A 21,534-nucleotide genomic window follows, 5' to 3' on the forward strand; every position below is an offset into this window, starting at 1 on the left:
CCAAGCAAATTATTAATCAAAAATTTCTATCTACCGGTCCCTCCATTTCTAGCCAGGCTCTTCTCTGAACACCCTACAAAGGCCTCTCCTCAATGTCGGTCCGACTGCCTTCCTCAGTGAGCCCTGTCCCATCCCAGTGACGGGCCCTTTGCCCCCTCCATCAGTCCAGCATGACGGGGCTCGCTAAGACAGAACCATTTCACGATCGTGAAATCAGAATTTAAAAAATGGATCCACTGCGGAAAAGGTACTGTGACTTCGAAGGGTTCCTTTTTCATGCCATTTTATTCACACCTTCTAGTTTAAGGTTCATTTGTTCTGTGTTCCTCCATTATAAAGAAATAATGATTAAATTTAAGAAGAGATCCTTAATTTTGTTCATCTTAAGCGCCCGCCTGGTGCATTTTCTATAGACAGATAAATCTGTGGGCAAGGAGGGTAATCCTTAGCAGTCAGTGGTGGCTCCGTGGGGGGCAGTGACCGGGGCACTGGTTAGTTCACTGTCTTTCTATCCCAGCCTTAGTGTGAGGACTTGTTATGGGATCCCCTAGTAAACAGAACAGATGGTGTTTACAATAATAATAGCACACTATTCAAGATTAAAATAGAAATAAATGTTTTAATCACATAATTTCTTAGGCAAAGAGAAAAGGATCTGCGAAGCTAAGACATGTTTTACACACATTTTTTTCCTGATCCTAAAAGATTTTTAACACCCAATAGTGCTTACCCCTCCATGTTTCAATCTTATGTTCCTCTAATTCATAGATCTGTACCTGCAAATGAGAAAAATTCTTATTTACAAACGTTAACATATACAACATAAGAAAAAAATGATTTCATAACTACTGTGGAGTCCCATAATTCGGCAGATGGAAACAGTCAAGATAATTCAGAAATACTGGAAATATAAATTAGAAACATAAAGTGCTCTACGTTTCTTGAAAGATAAATGTTTCCTAAACTTAAAACACAATAGGGGTGCCTGGCTGGCTCGGTTAGTGGGGCACGGGACTCCCGACGTCAGGGTTGTGAGTCAGAGCCCCACACTCGGCGTAGAGATTACTTAAAAAAATAAAAAGTGTTAAATTTAAAACATAAACTAGGGTAATATTTTCATGAATCTAATAGAAACATTTCTGATCCGCTTAAATTTTAAAACACGTATGGACATACATGCCCAATTCCCTCTTTTTCAGGGTACAGAAAACGTTTAGCACCTCTAATTTAAAAAGGACAAGTGGTTACATCGTGCTAAAATAAAGCCGTTAGGTCAATTTGTGCCTGGACCGTATCGACCTGTTTCCCCAGGGTAGGAAGGGCATAAAATACCTGGAGGGTTAAACAGCACAGTATAATACAAAGTCACTTTGGAGTTGTTCAGCTTTGTTTCAAATCTCGAGGCTAGCCCGACCACTTTCTTAGTTGCTCTTCTTGGCCAAGTTATTTAACCTCTCCATCTGCTTCCCTTCCAAGTGCGTGCAAACGCCCTCCAGATACGGCTTCTGTGAGCATCCCAGGAGAGAACAGGAAATAGAGGGCCTGGCCCAAGACGGTGGTTCTCCGCGGCGCCCCCCTGTGGCCTCCCCTCCCGGCTCAGTGTTTCAAAAAATCACTACGGGCCTTACTTCTTTCTATCAGCGTTGTGCTGGGACTCAAGGGGGCACCTGAAATAAGAAAACGTGGCCTCTTCTTGGAGCTCAAAATCCAGAGGGCAGCAGCATCAAGGCAGTCCTAGATAAAAATGCCACCGACCCTACAGCGACGCGGGGTCAGGGCTGCCGACCCCCGCGCCGTCAAAACTGTGTGTAATGTGTGACTTCCCCAGAGTTAGCGTGTTGTTCAACAGTCAACTGTAGGAGGTCACCCTCTAAAAGGCTGAGTACGGGGACACACACAAGGTAGAGACGACCAGAGGTCAGGCCAGGGAAGTGTCGAGGAGGAAGATTTCAGCCAGGCCCTGCATGGCGAGCGAGTGGGCTTTACAAAAAGCAGAAGAACTCGAGTAAAGGCCTGGAGAGGAAAGACTCGCCCCTGCTCAAGGAACACGGAGGACACGCAGGGCTGGAGAGAGGGCTGGGGACGAACGTGGCCTCATGCTCACTCGACCGCCCCATGGCCCGGGGGCTGCCTGGCCCGGGAGACGAGGCCGGGCCAGCCCTGATGGGTTTAAGTAGCGAATGACGTGATGGTAATGCTCTAAGGAGGAGGCTTTCACAGCACCAGCGCCAGATGGGAAACCGAGTCTCGGGTGGTGAGGTCTAGAACCGTGATCGGGGTGGTACAGGGGCCACAGGAAGAAGGGCCGAAAGGTTCAGAGATTAATTTAACAGGAGGGAGAGAGAGACCGGTACGTAAAAAGTCCCCCACCCCCGCCCAGTTCTGATGCTAGGTGACGGAGTGGTAAATATCCACACCAGAGAGGAAAGCCGAACCGAAGGTCAAGGGAAGGTGAGGGCGTGGGGTTTTTTTTGTTCGTTTCAAGTTTTTAAGTTCCAGTTAACATACGGTGTGATATTAGTTTCACGAGGAGAATGAGTGATTCATCACTTCCATACAACCCCCAGTGCTCGTCACAAGTGCCCTCCTTAATGCCCATCCCCCATCTAGCCCATCCCTCCGCCCACCTCCCTCCAGCCCCCTTCGCTTTGCTCTCTATCGTTAAGAGTCTGTTTTATGTTTTGCCTCTTTTTGTTTCCCCTTACGTTCAGCTGTTTTGTTTCTTAAATTCCACACATGAGTGAAATCACATGTTATGTGTCTTTCTCTGACTTACTTCACTTAGCATAATACGCTCCGGAGCCCTCCATGTTGCAAATGGCAAGATTCTGGTTTTTGTTTTTGTGTTTTTTTTTTAAGTTTATTTATTTTTCAGAGAGAGACAGAGAGAGCGAGCAGGAGAGGGGCAGAGAGAGGGGAAGAGAATCCCAAGCAGGTGCTGCACCATCAGCATGGAGCCCGGGGTGGGGCCCGAACTTACAAACCATGAGATCGTGACCTGAGCCGAAATCAAGGGCTGGATGCTGAACCGGCTGAGCCACCCAGGCGTCCCAAGGTTTTGTTCTTCAAGGATATGGTCGAACATAGTTTACAAACAGAAACTACAGCTCCAGGCCTCACTCTGGAAGTCCTGAGAAGACACCAGTGTTCAGCTGAGCAGAGGCCTCCCTGCGTCCTGCCTGCACAGGCCCGAAGGTCTTCAGCCACAGTCGCCAGCGTCGATGCGGTTTCACCAACGTGAGCGTCTATTATGAACCAGGTGTGTTTGGCCCTGACATGATGGGAAGGGTGTGTGTGTGTGTGTGTGTGTGTGTGTAAGATACAAAGATGAGTAAGATACAGTCTCTACCTTCTACCTCAGAGAACTCAAAATCTAGCCAGAGATTCAGATCCCCCCATAACAGCATTTCTCAACCCTGGCACTAGTGACATTTTAGGCTAGGTGACTTTTTGTTGTAGGGACCGTCCTGTACCCTGTAGGCTATTAAGCAGCATCCCTGGCCTCTGCCCGCCAGACACCAGAACCACCGCGAGGGGCGCGAGGGGGCAAAATGGCTCCCAGCGGAGAAACGCTGCCTTACGACTAATGAGAATGCAGCGTGAAAAGTGCCATAAGGGCATTAAGGGGGGCAGAGAAAGAGTGACTAATTCTGTCAGAGGTGACTGATACAGGGAACTCTCCATCACTAAGGTGACCCAGGAGCAGGATTCTGAAAGTCTAGACTTTCAACTGGCAGGGGCCTAAGGACAAGGAGGAGGACAGAAAGGAGAGTGTGAACATGAAGTTGGGGAAGAGCAGCCACACAGACGAGAAGAAGGCCAAAGGCTAAGCTTTAGAAAATGTCCACAATCGGGAATTACGGGGAGGCAGGAAGAGAAGGAGCCTAGCAGGTCAGCTCAGAAGGAGAGGAGAAACGCGAAGTATCACCAGCACCACGTGCGAGTAACCCTGCACGACCACCGTTCTCGAATACAAAATTTAACAGCTGAAAAGAGGCATCCAGTACCTACGTTTCTGTAACCACAGTGGTCGAGAGGGGCAGCGGTGGCGTTGGCTCTCGCTCAGAGGAAGAGTTCTTTCCGAAATGTACGTGAAAATTACGGTTTAAGAGTTCCGTTTCCATTTCGTGGAAGATCAGCCACAGAAAATTTTACGAAGACGCCACAAAATCTTTCAAGTGTGAGCTCCCAATCTCACTGAAAATTCAATAGGAACAAGGTTTGAAAATAAGGCTGGAGATCACCCAAGGGAGAATTGGCAAGTAGCAAATGAAGACAGGTCAATGATGCTGAGCCCTGAAAGATGAACACCGTGGTCAAGTGGCCCGATGCTCCTATGCCTGACGTCCCAGAGGAGAGGGGATGAGAAAGGAAAAATATCTGAAGAAACAGCAGCCAGAAACTTCCCAACTCAGTGAAAAACCAACTTAGGAGATCACGGAAACTCAGCAAACCTGGAGCCGGATAAAGACACAGAAAACCAAACCCAGGCATGTCCCTGCTACTGCTGAAGCCCCGAGCTAGAGAGACAATCTCAAGCCAGAAAGAAACAGCGTATTCTACGGAACGCGTAAGAATGAACAGGTCTACTGACCTCTTACCGGAAGCACCGGGGAGGAGCTGCATCGTGGACGTGTTAAAAACAACTATCAACTCAGCTTCTATGATGCAGCAAAAGCCTTCTTCAAAAATGAGGATGAAGGAATGACAGTGTCATTGAACAACTGCGATGGCCCGTCACGGCAGAATGGTCACGACAGGACTGAATGACACAACGCAGGAGGGAACCAGGCAGACTGCAGGGGTGGGGTGGGGTGGGGTGGGGTGGGGTGGGGGCGCAGCACGCAGATCCAGAGAGCAGCCAGAGACGGCATCTGGGCGGGTTGGTTTAAAAAACTATGAATACTTGTTCTTTTTACTCTTCATTTGGTTTAAAACAAAAATAAGGGCAGATGAAGTGGATCTTTGGTTACCCTAAAAGTTCAGCGTTTAACTCTCAACAGATGGTGTTCAAGTCGATACTGAAATGCACACAGCAGCCAGAAACATCCAGGGCAGAGAGGTACAGAAAACATCGACAGAGCGCAGTCAGCCGTGAGGGAGAGGAAGGCACTACCCTTAGTCTCCAGCTGCAAACAACCAGAAAATGGAAAAAAGTATGTGAAATGACTGTTTTCAGACGTTAGGCAACAGGCAGGGCAGGACCGGCCGGACCGTCAGCCCCGGGAGAAGGGAAGCAAGCAGACCGAGCCCCATGATCCCCACCTCTTTCTCTGGACTGCAGTGCAGGCAGCTGACCCAGCCAGGGCATGACAGTCCCACTGAGTCAGGGAGACAGGAATCAAAGTCTGGGCAGGCGGAATTTGGGGCAGAGAACCGGACGAGGAGGAGCTGTCCACGACAAGAGGGGACGGCAGTGCAGAGATCCTGAGCTTTGGATGGAGTACTAAGCTGGGCACGGCCGGGGTAAGTGGACGTGAGGCCAGGCAAAGACTGACCAAGACGCTGTGTCTTCACCAGGCAGAATGGACAGTCCTCACTAAGCCACCAGCCACCAGGGATTCCACGGAGATCCCAGCAGTAAGAGAACCAAACCAGAGATGAACACTCTCACCAAGTTTAAAAACTGGCCCCCCAATAAACATTTGAGAAGATGCTCAACATCATTAGCCATCAGGCAAATACAACCCCAAACCACAATGAGGTCTCGCCTGTCGGGATGGCTAAAATAAAAAACACAAGAAACAACAGGGGTTGGTGAGGATGTGGAGACCAAGGAACCCTCGTGCACCATTGCTAAGAATGCAAACTGGTGCAGCCACTGTGGAAATCAGTGTGGAGGGTCCCCAAAAAATGAACAACAGAGCTACCACAGGATCTGGCAATTCCTCTCCAGGAGGTTTCCTGGAAACCCCTCCTCCACCTGCCAAAAAACCAAATACTAATTTGAAAAGATGTATTTATCCCCACACTTGCTGCAGCATGAGTTGTAAGAGCCAAGACCTGGAAGCAATTCAAATGTCCATCAGTCAATAAATGAGTAAAGAAAATGTGGTGCTCGCACGTGCACACACACACACACACACACACACACACACACACAGGAATGCTACTCAGTTATAATGAACAAATGCCGCCATTTAAATGTGACAACGTGGGGGGCGCCTGGGTGGCGCAGTCGGTTAGGCGTCCGACTTCAGCCAGGTCACGATCTCGCGGTCCGTGAGTTCGAGCCCCGCGTCAGGCTCTGGGCTGATGGCTCAGAGCCTGGAGCCTGTTTCCGATTCTGTGTCTCCCTCTCTCTCTGCCCCTCCCCCGTTCATGCTCTGTCTCTCTCTGTCCCCAAAATAAATAAACGTTGAAAAAAAAAAAAAATTTAAAAAAATAAATGTGACAACGTGGATGGACCTAGAGTGAAATTCTAGAGAAATAAGTCAGAGACATAGTGAAATAAGTGAAATAAAGTGAAGTCAGAGAAAGACAAACACTCTATGATTTCACTCATATGCAGAATCTAAAAATCAAACAGAACAGAAATATACTCATAGATACAGAGAACAAACTGGTGGCCACCAGAGGGGAAGGAGGGGGAAGGGACAAGAGAAATGGGTGGAGGGGATTAAGAGGTACAAACTTCCAGTTATAAACTTAGTCACGGGAATATAGTCAATAAAATTGTAATAACTTAGTATGGTGACAGACGGTACAACTGGACCTGGTGTGATCAGTTTGTAATTTGTAACATGTAAAGATACTGAATCACCATGTTGCACCCCTGAAACTGACACTGTGTGTCGATTATAATAAAAAAAATTGGGGCCTGTATATTTGGACAAATGTTTTATAAAAACTTTGGTTTAACTGATAACTACTGCTGAGATTTTTTTTTTTTTAATTTTTTTTTTTTAACATTTATTTATTTTTGAGACAGAGAGAGACACAGCATGAACGGGGGAGGGGCAGAGAGAGAGGGAGACACAGAATCGGAAACAGGTACGTCGATTATAATAAAAAAAAATTGGGGCCTGTATATTTGGACAAATGTTTTATAAAAACTTTGGTTTAACTGATAACTACTGCTGAGATTTTTAATGCGGGGGTTAGCTGCATTTTATCAAAATACATCCAGTTAATAATCATCCTTGTGTTGATCTTGCTAGTTCAGAAGCAGACATGTGACCGCTATAAAGAAAACCAATATTCACCGGCATTGGTAGTATTTCAGAAATCAGACACGTCACGCGAAATAAATATGGGATACTTACAAAATCTTTGGTAAAACTTAGTTCTAAGAGTAGGTCTCATGTCTTTTCTTTTACGTAGGAATTTAGTTATTGGGCAATATTAACCATTACATGTAAAAAGAATATTGACTGAATTGTCTTTTTACCCTTTAGACACCCAAAATAGTATGAAGGAAAAAAAGTACGCAATTCTGTCCTTGCCCACCCCTGCCGAAAAAACAAACACAAAACACCCCTCCCCGCCCCCCTCCCCCCCCACAAAGCAATGAGCAGCCCAAAGCAACAAAAACCAAACAAGCTGGTAGAATCACAAAAATCATAGTGTTAGGTAAAGGCCATCATGTGGTTCTCAAATGGTGCTCTTACAAAACAGCTGGACCAGGGACGAGGGAGTGCTCCCACTAAAATTAACCAGTCTTTTTGTAACTGGCAGAAAAATGTCAAAACTGAATTTGTCCAATTTTAAGATTTACTTCTTTGAAACCAGAGAGTACATAATCGTTCTTGTTAGAAGAATTTAGGGGGTGACTGCACGAAGCTGCTCCCGCAGCAAGAGGCCCAGGAAGATACACTCTGCGGCACTGTCATCTGCAGAGGGACGCTGCCGTGGACCGTCACCCGCAGCAGGCTGTGGGAAGGGCTGCCTTCATTCCTGGGTCCGTGCAGTCACAGCGCCCCAGCACGCCCATCATGCCGTGAGAGATCAGAAGTTCAGGGACTAACTGACCTCTGCGATTGACCTGCGCTTCTATTTGTAAAAATCCACCCCCCCCCCCCCCCCCCACGCAGAAATATACAGCTCCGATTACGGACATAAGGATTTCTGGCACTTACCATGGGTGATTTATAGTATCTATGTAGTATATTTATGAAATCTGTAATTGTTAGCATTCCTGGAACAGAGAATTGTATGTTAAATATAAAACTGAAAAATTTCAAATGGTAAGCAAAAATATTTACTAGAAAAGCTTCTAAAATATACTTTAAAGGTATCAAGCACGGTTTAATAATATATTACTTAGGGCTATTAACCTGTTAATTATCTACAACAAACCAAGACAAACGTAGCTGAAAATAGACCGGATGGTGAGTACAATGGAAGCAACCACAGTGTTTGGCAATTCAGTGATGGAAAACTTACTGATTAATAGAAAACATCACAAAAGACTTGCAGCTCTGTAAATAACTGGAAATACTTTAAAATAAGATGAAGTATTCCGTAAGCTTTAGACGCATGACCTTTCTGGGGGCAGGTGGATTGTTTCCTGAGGAGCATTCTATAAAGAGTGTCTAAGTGCTTATTTAGTGCCTATTTATTAAGGGCCACGAAGTGCTTCCTACGTGCCTCATCCTAAGATGAAGACGACAGGAAACTTTTCCCTGAGACTGAAACTGTAACCTAGGCAGGGAGGCACACGTACACTGGTAATTTCAAAACAACGTGATGTCCACGAGGAGAGACCGTGCTCACTGTCTGCTACGAGTTACAAAACGAGAAGTGACGGATGCAGATATCATAAGTTACGGGACTTTTCTAACAGTACGGCGATCATCTGGCTCGGGCGTCAGGCCTGTGTCACTTCGTCCGCACCGTCAAGAAGGTGTGTGGCAGACAAGCAGGGACTGACCGCGGGCCTGTGCACACCCGCGAAGTCAGGTGTCTGAGCACAGCGTCGCCCGCGGACCCTACCCCCGGGCTCGCAGGAACTGGCAAAGGCACATAAGGTCCTTCGGGAGCCAAAAGGGCACTGAATCAAAAGAAACTGGATGAATAAATAAATAGGAGAAAGAAACTCAGCAGGGGTACGTAAGTGTTTTGAATTTCCCAGCGGCCCCGCCTCAGCCGGGATGTAAAAGCCGGAAAGTTCTTTAACTTGGCAGCAAGTTTTCTAGGCTGAATTCCAAATCAGGGCCTGTTACAATACCTTCGGCGTTTGGCCTTTCAGGTTGCCATTTCGGCTCTCTCCCCGGCCCGCGCTGCTTACCTACAAAACTTTGTTTCTTACTCTCCCACAGCGGCGCTGCTCGGACACCATTGGCTACTAAGGCAAAGAAGGCCTTTTTCACCTGGAGACAAACGGGAGAAACAGAACAGACTTTCAAGTCCACGTGTCAGGGAGAAAAATACCTTCAACTAAAATAGCCGACCACATCTTACCAGTTATCTTCGATGTCAACTTCTGTAAGTTGGACGGGCCCAAAAGAGCTGAGTTTGTTACCACCAGCAAAAATACAGAAGCCTACGGGGACTGGAGATCTTTTAAATGGAAACAATGCAAGCAACTTCAAAAATGTTCTTTGTTTATTGTACCTAAAGACTTGGGCATACACAGAGACTTTATATGATTTAAACCATATAAAAGAATTAAATTTCAGTGCAATTTCTCCTTGATGTGGTTGTCAGTTCATCTGAAAATGCTGATGTGACACCAAATGACTTGAAACGAAAATCTGTTTTTCCTATGTTCAGTAACAAAGCAAACAAGTGTACTTTCTCATTTCCTGGAAGCTGAGAAAGAAAAGGTATGAAACGCGTAATACACACGTACTTTCATTATGGTCCTGGGACCATAATAACACTCAGCATAAACATTCAGCGTGTGCCTGTCACAGGCTGGGCCCCGTTCGGGCAGTGCTCACATCTGGCATCTCTGTGAATCACCCCGACAGGCCCCCTCTGGGATCCCAAGCCAGGTTCAGGCACCAGAGCGGATGGTTCGTTAAAAGCCAAAAGCTCAGGGGCGCCTGGGTGGCTCCGTCGGTTAAGCGTCTGACTTTGGCTCAGGGTCATGATCTCACGGGTTCGTGGGTTCGAGCCCCGCGTCGGGCTCTGTGCTGACAGCTCGGAGCCCGGAGCCCGCTTCGGATTCTGTGTCTCCCTCTCTCTCTGCCCTGCCCCCGCTCATGCTCTGTCTCCCTCTCTCAAAATGATAAATAAATGTTAAAAAAAAAAAAAGCCAAAAGCTCAGTGCTGAAGAGGACTCTCTAAATACGGACGGCAGATAAACACAGGGAAGACGGCTCACCTTTATTAATAACCAAAGGAATGAAGATGAAGGCAAATGTAAAGTATTATTTAGAGCTGCTAAAAAGGCTAATATTTTTCAGTGATAGCACCTAAAGCAAGTGCTGCTGTAAAACCGCGTGTGGCTCCATAAATTGTGTTTCTGAGCTTCGGTTTGTATGACGAATTGTGAAAATATTCATACGGTTTGTGCGCTAGCTTTTTCTGCTGAAGTATGGAGTCATCCTAGATTTTAGGAGTAGGAGTCAAAGGCGTTCAATGTCGCATTATTTCTAATTATTGGCATTGGGAAAGAAATCTGCCCCCGACAAAAGAGAACAGTAAGTACTGGCATACCGAGATGAGAAAAAAAGCATCAAATAGAAAAATTAGAAGACTCTGTTGAAGTAGAAAAAAGAAAAAAGGTTTATGGCAGTGTAAAACATAGACTATAAAATTTTATGCTATAATTATATACAATATGTGTTTAAATGGAAAAGATCAAAGAGAAATAAGCAGAAAATCAGACTGTATTAAGGAGCGGGGACGGTGACCCTGCGTTTCTTTAAAAAAAATTTTAACGTGGCATAGTTTTCTTTTTAACTAAGCAAGAAAAAAGTTCTTCCCCCCACCCACTGTATTCCAAACCCGTTAGCTTAACAGTAAAAAGAAAGGGGAGAATTACAGGAATCCAGGGCTTTCTATCAGACTACGGTTAACAATTCAACACCTGCTTATGCCTTTATGGTGACACGTTCTGCCTCTGTTTGGCACGACTTCTGTGGACGCTTGGTTCACTTACATGAGTACGGGGACGGCTGGCGGGTGAGGGACTCTCATTCATTATTTTCCATGCTTCTCTTAGCCCCGTCCTGGACTGTGTCCGACGATCTACAAGATCATCAGAGGGCAGGGAAGAGGACGTGGAGGTCCCGAGGGCCAATCAGATGACATGGGAGAGCATCGGCAACTAAGTGGCATCCGTAAACTGCCCAAATATTTTTTGAACCACAGCTTGAATCAAGAATCCCAAAGACGTTCATAACCGCTTGTGCAACTACACGGCTCCCAGGGGTGGTGTGCCAATGTGTATGGTCTGCTAGCTCTATCTGGATGACGCTCTGGGGATCCCGGATGGCGGTCCTAGAAAATACCGCCAAAGAATATGGGGCAGAAGTCACAGATAAACCGATTTTAAAACACATTAAATTATCAGCTCAGCTTGCTTTTCTAAACGGTGCAGAGTCTGCATCGCAGGGCTCAATCTCGTGAACCGTGAGATCATGACCTGAGCCAAGATCCCGGGTCGGAACTTGACCGACTGAGCCCCTGAGGCACCCCAAGAAAACCGATTTTAAAATCATTCATCAACATCATTCATGAAACCCTAAGTGGCTATATCTGTTGAAAACCCATTCCAGAAGGTTCTGAGTTTGGCCATGACGAAACAACTACACAAGCCAGACAAAATACACAAATCTCTGTTTGAAAGCACCGGTGTGCAGCACGCAGGCGAGATTCAAGAAGCCGCAATTCCCGAGAGAAAGGCGGCATGTGACGTGAGCTCCACACTCATTCTGGAGGTTTTCTGTGGATGTTTTCCAAATCCTTTTCAAATAGGTGCATCTCAACAGAAAGCTGGATGCTATTGAAAAGAATCGAATAAACCCCAGGCAGGTTAAACACACACAAAACCACACCTAAGCACACGTCACAGACAAGATGCTAAGAATCAAAGGCCAAGAGAAAATCAGCTAGAGAAAAAAGACACACAACTGCTTTCAAAGAGGCTACAAGCCGCCAACAGCCATTTTTCTCTCAAATGTAATGACTCTTCCTTCAGAAACACAACATCTCGCTTCCCTGACTAATCTGCTACCTAAAAGCTCTTACTCAGCCCTATAACTGCTGTGAGGTTGCCACAGCCGTCTAAAGGCCAGCACCGGACTCCGCATGTGGCCAATCCACCGGTGGGGGCACACAGGCCGTCACACGGAAGTCAGGCACTGATAAGGCGTGCGGACTTCAGTGAACACTGGGGCTGGAGGTCAGTGGCAAGGTAGACTGTGAGAAGAACCCCCCGGGAGGCAGCAGTCCCACGGCAAACAGGAAGTTAAGAATTTAATGTGAAAAGTATCATCACTTCTGCAGGAGGAGGCAGAACCATCGAAAGATAAGGAAAATGCTTACATAAAGTACCTCCCAGCCCCCTTTCTTTCCAACGGGTGAAATCGCCAGGCCAACTAGAGTCCCACTTGGGTTGCTCGGGCCCTTGACCCTCTCTGAACCTTGGCGTTCGCAGGTACACGATGAGGCTTACAGGTAATGTCTTCCTCACCGGACTAACCGGGCTCGTAGGTGAGGATATTCGGCACGGGGTCAGCACCGAGAGCCAAAGAGAATAGATGCTTTAATTTCCCACCCTAGAGGGATCCGGCCAGAAGCAGAGAAACAGCCACTGTTTTGATCCCACCCACAGGCACTGCTGACGTGTCCCTACATCTCGGAGGAGTCCCAGCCTCCGAAGACCCGGGACAACACCGTGAGGTGGACGAGACACCCTTGTGCTTGCACGGGCCGTGTCACAAGGCCCCAGAAGGGCAGGCCTGCCTGTGGCTGCTGTGGTCTGGCCGCACCTCCTTCTGAACCTTGGCTTTCCCAACACCATGTGTGTGGAGCTGAAGAGCAATTTAAAACTAGACTTAGAAAATTCTTCACAATTACAGACGGCACGGAGTGTTGCCAGTTAACTGATAAACAGGACAAAAGGAAAACTGGTGCAGTCTGGCTCCAATTTGCAGGAAAAAAACTCTTGGGGGATCTTGAGTACCTCGGAAAATTTCTTTTCAACTGAAACGCAATTTGCTCAAAGTGTTGTCAGTTTAAAAACGTACTTAAAAAAAAATTTTTTTAATGTTTATTTTTTGAGAGAGAGAGACAGAGCATGAGCCGGGGAGGGGCAGAGAGAGAGAGGGAGACACAGAATCCGAAGCAGGCTCCAGGCTCCGAGCTGTCAGCACAGAGCCCGGTGCGGGGTTCGAACCCACGAACTGCAAGATCATGACTTGAACCGAAGTCAGACGCTCAACTGACTGAGCCACCCAGGTGCCCCTAAAATGTACTTTTTTTTTTTTAAATTTTTTTAACGTTTATTTATTTTTGAGACAGGGAGAGACAGAGCATGAACGGGGGAGGGTCAGAGAGAGGGAGACACAGAATCTGAAACAGGCTCCAGGCTCCGAGCCATCAGCCCAGAGCCTGACGCGGGGCTCGAACTCCCGGACCGCGAGATCGTGACCTGGCTGAAGTCGGACGCTCAACTGACTGCGCCACCCAGGCGCCCCCCTAAAATGTACTTTTAATACGATTTTCAAACAACCAAATGTTAATCATTAGATACGATGGAACATAAAATTTTAATAAAGAAACGATTTCTTAAAATAGTAACAAGCCCCAAGAGAGCTGGGCCGTCTCATGCCAAGTAGCACATCTGAGTTCCCTAAAATGGGAATCTGGTTCCTCTGATGCTTCACTGTTCTCTGTACGGTTTTGCCCCGATTTTCAGTAATGAAGTAGATGGTGGGGCTTTCAAAATTAACGCTGATGAACAGCCAGAGCTCTTTAGAACCGTCCAATCTGGTCTTGTACTACATTTTTGCATCAGGACTTGCCCAGTGGATTTAACACTACCTGGAGGCAGCTCTCCGGGCTGACAGCTGTCCCCGGCGGAGGAGGCGTCCAGCCTTTCTCAGGTGAGGCATCCCAGCCCTTCCGCAGCCCAGCCCCAGCCCACAAACTGAACTTCTTGTGTGTTGCTTCTGCGTCACAGTGTCCCGTCTGCTTCAAAGGAACTTCCCTTCAACTCTACCTGTTAAAACCCAGCTGACCTTGGACTTCTAACTCCACAGCAAAACCTACCCGGGTCACTCCCATCAGAGTAGGTGCTCCCTTCTCTCTGCTGCCACAGCACCTAATTCATCCCCTTTCTGTGATTTCCAGGGTTTCCCTTGTGTCTCCTTCGGCTTAGAAATGGCAGAGTAAAATCATTCCTGACCATCGTTCCTCCTGGAAGGTCACCCCCAGACTATAGGGAATAGAAGCTGGAAAAGGGATGATCCAGGAGGCCTGCGGGTGGAAAGTGGGGGAGGGGGGGGGTTAACAAGGAACCAAGGGGAAGGGCCTGCCTGAGGCCGGGCTGAGCCCGGGTGGGAGAGAAGCTGAGCAGCCTCTCCCTGTTCCCGGAAGACCCAGGACCGGAGGAGGCCCTGGCGGGGGTGGGCACAGAGCCAGAAACAAACAGGACGGCTGTTTCCGATCAGGTACTAACCACAGCCACCTGCCGTCGCTGACAAAGGGCCATTTTCTGGAGAAACTGCTCCACAAATGCAACAAACAGACGAGAACGTTCCGGGATGAACAAGATCAGTGGAACTCACCAAGAAGCCCACTTGTGAACACAACGTATCCACTCAAATTCTTGGTGCTCGTTCTTCATTATGAACAGCCAGCCAGACTCACCGGCCACTGGACAAAGCTGGATGAGTCCTAGTTTTACCTGCGTCTTACCCGAAGGGTCGAGAAAACAAGACTCCCAAAAAGCAGAACAAAAAGGCCACGAGAGAGACGGGGTAAGACTATTAAAGGACCAACTCAGGGGGCCCAAGACTTGCTGGTCGAAGTTCCAGGGAAAGGAAACAGGAAGGAAATCACCGAGGCCACGCTACACGGAATACAGACCTGAGGGACGCGAACGCCGGGTTCCAAAGGCACACCGTCCGCCCGGCTCAGTGAAGAGAATCACCACAACGAGGCACATCAGTATGAAATTTTGGAGTTCAAAGTAGAAAGAGAAAACCCCAAAAGTGTCACAGGGGAAAAAAGCCACGTATAAAAGGTAGAGAAAAATGTAAAGAAATCACAACAGATTTCTAATATGGTCAGAGGCAGGGGAATAATGCCTTCAAAATTGGAAATAAAAATTATTTTCATTATGGAATTCTATACCCAGCTGTCTGTAAAGTGAGCGTGGGAAACACAGATATTTAAAATTTCGTGTAATTATCTCCCGTACACGCTTCCACGGCAAGTGTTCCGCACTGAACGTGTCCCCACGGAACTCACAGGCTGGAGCCCTCACTCCCAATACTGATAGTACGTGGAGGAAGGGCCTTTAGGAGGTGATCAGGTTTGGGGCTGGGGACCCCCTGATGGGATTAGTGGCAGAGATCTGCGCTGTGAGGACACAGTGAGAAGGCAGCCATCTGCAAGCCAGGAAGAGAGCCCTCACTGTGCAGGTGAAGCGACCATCACCTCTCTCTTGGCCTTACAGCCTCCCTAACTGTGAGAAGTAAATTCTTGCTGTTCAAGCTCCCAGGCTGTGCTGGGTTTGTGCAGCCCGAGTGGGCGAAGACAGAAGCTCCTGAAAAAATGTACTCCACCCCCCGGCCGCCCCCCCAAAAAGAGGGAACAGATCAAGGAAGCAGAAAGCACATGTTCAGTAGACAGGTGTTACAAGAAGCGAAGGCTCAGGAGACAGCAATGAGCGGGCTGGCAGTGACAGCCAGAGCAGGAAGACAAAGGACCCAGAAGGAGTGGCTCCAAATGGAGCTGCAAACACGTCCGACAGGTCTGACCACACAGAAAATTCCGTCAAGAAGTCAGAAGGTGTGAAAAGATGTACATGGTCAAAGTAAAACACAGGAGAGTTCTAGACTCCAGGAAGAACACAGAATTGTACAAAAAAGGAAACGTTAACTACAGTTTGCACTGGGCTCAGCAGTGAGCAGAATGGAGAGAGAATAATGCCAGCACACCGGGAAGGATTTCACCGGCCCCTGACAGCCGGACACACTGGGAGGATGGGGGCAGGAAGGAGGCAACACAGGCAGCAGAAACACAGGGCCGCCAGACCCGGAAGTAAAACACGGCTGAAGTTACTGGACTGAGGTGTCACGGCAATCAAGTCTAGATTTCATAGCCGAACTGGTTGTTTCCGGGCAGTGTGACAAGGGCGTAAGGAACAGGGACAGAGGCTGCTATTTTCTATCGTAAGCTTTTTTTGTACTACTCACTTTGAAAACCCATATGTTGGTCCCCAGTGCACTGCCTACGGGCATCAGCATGGGCCCCGCCAGGTGCGTAAGCCTTGGGGGCAGGGCCGTGGCAGGTTCACCCTCTCCTCCCCCCGGTTTGAGCAACGTGCTTTGCCCCCACTTTTATTCTTTTTGGGAATACGGGTGCTAGAATTTCCTTTGTCCTGGATGCCATCTACTTACTCACTGGTCCTAAGAATTATTTAGCTTGCTGAGAAATCTTTCTGTATTTTATGATTAGCTCTCCCACCTGGTCTCAAGTCCTCCGTAAGTTAGACGACGTCATCAACGAAGTCAGCAGGCAAGTCGCCGTCCCAAATGTTGACGGGCTTAGAGTAAAAGAATCCTATGTTTCTTAGCCTGGGTTCCCCAAAAAGCAGAGCCTGGCCTGCAGTCATTTATCTGGGAATTGTGACCCCAGGAGCAGGTGTGGAGGACAGGGCTGAAACGGGCTGGCAGGGTATGTCGACGGGGGGCTGAGGTGGCCGCCAGGAAAGGCAGACTGACTCCTCCGTTCCACGGAGTCCCAGTGGGATCTTCCGAGGACTGCCCGCCCTGAGGGTGCAGGGTGGAGGCGGTTACCCACTGGCTTCTATCCTCTGCTGAGAAAGCAGGCCGGGGGGGTCACCCCCACCCCGAGGGACCTGCCTGAGGTGAGGCAGGGCTGGAGTCACAGGCGGCATTAAGAGGATTTTAAAACGATGCACAACAGGCATCTAACGCGACTGGAAACCGTGCTCCAGGCTGAGATTTAATGAGCGAACGTTCTCTGGAGGTCCACAGCGAGCCATCAAATTGCGCACCGAGCTGACCGCACTGTGCGTCCTGTCCACCAGGACACCGTGCCAGGCTCCGTCAGCTGTCTGGCTGAAGCCGGGATTTGCCTGTCCTGGCTTGACCACCCCGATGGAACAGTCCAAAAAGGAAATGGGGCTCAATCTGTGGCCTTTTTGGTCAATTCATGATAGGTTCCTAGCGATTACTATTCTTTTACTTTTATGAGTAATTCATTCACACGTCTTACCTGGGATTGGGGCCACACGCCCTACCCACAGGCTTTTTTTATTTTTTGAGGAATCTCGTTTTCTTTCATCTCTAGCCTGGGGCACAGACAGACCACTTTCCACAATCCCTCCGAGGTCACCGACAGCCTGGCAATCTGCTTTCTACACCCCTTATCACACTAGAACGGGATTCATCTGGATCAGAAAGCAAACTGGTTTAGCGCGGAGATTACCCTTCATAATCTCCACACCCATCTCAGGGTTCAACTTCCTCCAACCACCATTTATTGCACTTTTCCCATTTTGAAGATCATTGTCCTTGACGTGGAAAAAGTTCAAAAGGAGCTGAAGACTTTTACTTCCTCTTTCTTGGCACCTGCAGCGCGAATCCCGAGCCACAGGCCGGCCTTCTCTTTCCTTCTGTCTTTTAACACAAGCAAGCCCTGTCCCCTCTGCACTTACGGATCTCAGTTCTGGTCCCCAGTTCACATGACCCTGGGTGGCCCCTCCTCATCACGCCCTTCCCCGAGCTTGCTTTTGATGAAACGCTCTTCGTTCTTTGTTTTCTGCGTGTTCTACAAACGTGTGCTTGGCAAACACTTATTTGGATGCCTGCCGTTCGCTCTCTCGTTGGCATTGCTAAAAATTATACTCACTGAAATAGTTTGAGCAAGAAAATAAACTAGTGATGGATCATAATTGAATGGAACACCTGTATTTACAAATCTCTGCTGACATACAGGACCGAATAAAGAAATGGGATATTAATACATTATTTGTATCAATCAGCTTACTACATAAGCTAACTTGGGCAGTTCCTGTGCCCCCAAGGAAGTGGAACACAACTCCTCACCCCGTACGCGTGGGCTGTGCCCAGTGGCTTCCTCCTCAGAGGGACAGCGGGGAAGTGGAGAAGCCTGACGAAGACGACCTGGGCCAGGTGACCGATGTTAAGGTCAACGGTGGTAAGACGTGCTAACAGTACGCACCCTTGATATGACGGGTTAAGAATGGCACCGTACCTCTGTGGTCTTCCTTCCTGAGCTCATAACCCCAGTCTGACCACGAGAAGAACGCGAGGTCGGTGCCGACAGCAGGGTGTCCTACAGAATGATCTGCCCAGCGCTCCTCAAAACCGTTAAGGCCACAGAAGCAAAGGAAGTCTGGAAAAACTGCCACGGCCAAGGGGAGCCTAAGGAGAAACGATGACCAAATCCCCCAGAACCACCTCGGCGGGATCCTCGGACAGAAAAATGACATTAGGCCAAAAGTCCGGTGATAATCTCGTGAACCGTGACGAGCGTGTGCCACGTGGAGGGAAGATGGCAGAAACGTGGGGACCTGGGGACGGGGTGTCTGGGAGCTCCACGCTCACTCCTCAGCTATTCCATGAATCCAAAACTCCTCTGAAAAAAACAAGTCTATTGAGAATGGTTATGTTTGTAGAGTGTTGCTAAAAAAAGAAATTACGTAGGGAAGGCCTACCTAATTCTTAATGCCCACCCCCCCCCCCGCCCCACTCTTGGGTGGCTGTCCCAGATGTGGCGTCTCGGGGAACCTGTCGCTGCTGCCCAGACGCATTACTCTCTCTCCACGGCAACTTGCGGAGACCCCCGGAAGCAGCGTGCTAGCATCCGGCACAGGGCGCCTGGACCACGTGCCTCCGGGCTACGTCGCCCTCTTGCTCTCCGCCTTAAAGCTTCTGCACAGAGGCTCGTCACCTCGACATTCCACCTGCCACCTCCTGGTCCACAACCTTGACGACACTGCGCCGACTGGATCTGACGGGCAGAAGGCGGCAACACTTCGGACGCCTCGGTGACGCGGAAGGAAACGAGACGGGGAGTTTTTGGGGGACGGGGGGGAGGCCGGAGCATCAGCCACAGCTCCTCCCGGTGGAATTCAAGGGGCTGCCCGGCACGCGCCCTGCCAGCCGCACACGGCTGGGGAGGTTTCTGGAAGCAACGCGCACGTGTGAGTGGCTAAGTCTGACACACTGGCCGAGTCGCCCATAGAAGCTGTCTTCCGGTGACCGGAGCAAGTCCAGGCTCCTCGCGCACACGGGCCCGTCACCAGCAAAGTCAACACCAGAGATCCTGCCCGAAGCCCCGTCAGGTGTCGCAGGAGAGCCACAGGGCACCTGCCCAGGGTGTGGAAGAGCAGCCACGAAAACCCACCCCCTCTCCTGCGGCCAGTCGCTTTCCTGCTGAGAAACCGCCCCCGGCTTGCCGCTCGGCCCCGGTGGAGATGGAACGAGGACCCGCGATGCCTGGCGACTGCGCCGCCCGAGCTCCCGTGACCGGGTGTCATCTGACCGTCCAGCCACGCTGCCGAGCGTGTGCCACGGCCACCGGCCGGCAAATGGACACGGCGTGTCGGGGACGGAGCCCGCGTGCCTCCCCTTCCTCGGTCCACACCCGCGGTCTGGCGGCGCTCCCGAGGAGGGAAGAAACGGCTCACTTTCCGGACACGCCCCGCGGTAGGCTGGCCCCAGCTGGGGGCACAGAGGTGGCAGGGACCGCTCCACCCGGGGCAGCCCCGGGACAGTGGGGACCGCCGGCCCCGAGCGGGCAGAGCTGCGGGCTGTCGTTGTGGTCTCCACTGTGCCAGGACAGCGACGCCCGGACGCGGGTCCCTCGTTCACGCTAGCTCGAAGTGGGGATTCTGCAGAACCCAACCACGGGAACCCGAGCGGGCTTCTCAGAGACCGACAGTGGGGGCTGAACCCGCGTCCCAGACTGTTCTTTCCCCTCCCCTGGGGGCAGCCTTTCATTCATCTGAACCTTCTCCATGTGTCCATTCTGTCTCCCACGCCTGTCTGCGCCTAGGGGTTATGACTCTGATACTGTGTACCCTCAGAATAACATGGTCATGATACATGTATGATTCTGCAACTTGCGTTTTTTTTTTTGGTTAAAAATATATTCTTTTTTCGAAAGTTTATTTACTTATTTTGAGAGGGAGGGAGGGAGAGAGAGGTGGGTGGGAGGGCGGAGGGAGGGAGAGAGGTGGGAGGGGGAGGGGGGAAGAGGGGGAGAGGGAGGGAGGGAGGGAGGGAGAGAGAGAGTATATGAATCCTAAGCAGGCTCCACACCATCAGCACGGAGCCCCGTGCCGGGCTCAAACTCACGAACTGGGAAATCGGGACCTGAGCCGAAATCAAGACTCGGACACTTAACCGACTGAGCCACCCAAATGCCCCTTAAAAATATATTTCTGACAAACACTTTTTCCATTCTTCTTACTGGCTACATGGTGTTCTATGATACGCCCATCCCAGGATTTACTGACCCCCCCCCCCCCCCCCCCCTCAGTGAGGAGACGTGGTTGTTTCTGGCACTCTCTCTTCTGGCCATCTCTCTACTATGTGCCCTGCTCCCGAGATGGATCGACGACTACCACTGCCATCTGTGTCTACAAAATACTCTGCTCCGACCCTTCAAATGCTTGCTTAACTTTGCTCTCCCCGTGACAGCCCCCCCGCTTCCCCTGGTGACAAATTTTAGCTCCTTCAAAGCCGAGGGCCTCACAGGATTCGTGGCTTCCAGGGGATGATGCACACAGCTTCTATTAATTAGGAAGGTGATATCACTGGATCAGTGACCTCTGACAACCCACAAAACATCCCGTTTTTCAAGCATCGCTCACTCGGCTCAATTTTAAATTCAGGAGAAAGTCAACTCCTTGACAAGGGAAAAGCCGAGCAGGAGGGAAAGCAGATACAGGTCTTATCAGCCATCACTTACTTTTCTGTTGGTGGAAAACCCAGGGTCAGGGATGGGGTTCTTGGAAAAGTAACACGCCTTTTGGGGAGTGGGAACAAGGGGGAGGTGGGGTGATCTAGCAGCGGTTTATTTTGGGAACTGAGAATTCCCAGCTGTGTTCCTACTGAAATGTGCAGTTACAGCAGCAGAGACTGAGTTTCCTGAAGTTACTGTCTGCCGGGCTCCCTGGATGGTAGCGTAGCGGACGCCTCCCTGTCCTCGCCGTGTCAAAGAATCAGAGGGTCTTAGGGTTCAGAAGCAACCTTGAAGGTTACCTGGTCTGAAGCGAATACAACTAAGTCACAGGATAGAAGATCAGGTTACAGAAATCAGCTGTAGTTCTAGATGATGACAAAAACACAGCTGGAAATGACATTACACAAGAACAAGCCGTTTTCACGTTCCTGAGTCCTGCGTAGCCCGCAC

The 21,534-nt window shown here is 49.4% G+C and overlaps 1 protein-coding gene across 12 annotated transcripts in view; it reads right to left on the minus strand.

The window, feature by feature from the left end:
* Nucleotides 1-21,534, minus strand: part of PRKAG2 (protein kinase AMP-activated non-catalytic subunit gamma 2) — a 262,042-nt gene that overhangs the window by 17,599 nt on the left and 222,909 nt on the right. For 11 of the 12 annotated variants that reach the window (XM_047849311.1, XM_047849309.1, XM_047849310.1 and 8 more), the window contains 3 exons: nt 9,230-9,311; nt 8,079-8,137; nt 731-776 (listed from right to left, as the gene is read on the minus strand). In XM_047849311.1, the coding sequence (XP_047705267.1) occupies nt 731-776; nt 8,079-8,137; nt 9,230-9,311 (187 nt within the window). The remainder of the gene's footprint in view (nt 1-730; nt 777-8,078; nt 8,138-9,229; nt 9,312-21,534) is intronic. The other variant, XM_047849312.1, reaches the window with a different exon arrangement.

The sequence above is a fragment of the Prionailurus viverrinus genome, chromosome A2 (genome assembly GCF_022837055.1).
Source record: "Prionailurus viverrinus isolate Anna chromosome A2, UM_Priviv_1.0, whole genome shotgun sequence".
In the NCBI taxonomy this organism is placed as follows: Eukaryota; Metazoa; Chordata; class Mammalia; order Carnivora; family Felidae; genus Prionailurus; species Prionailurus viverrinus.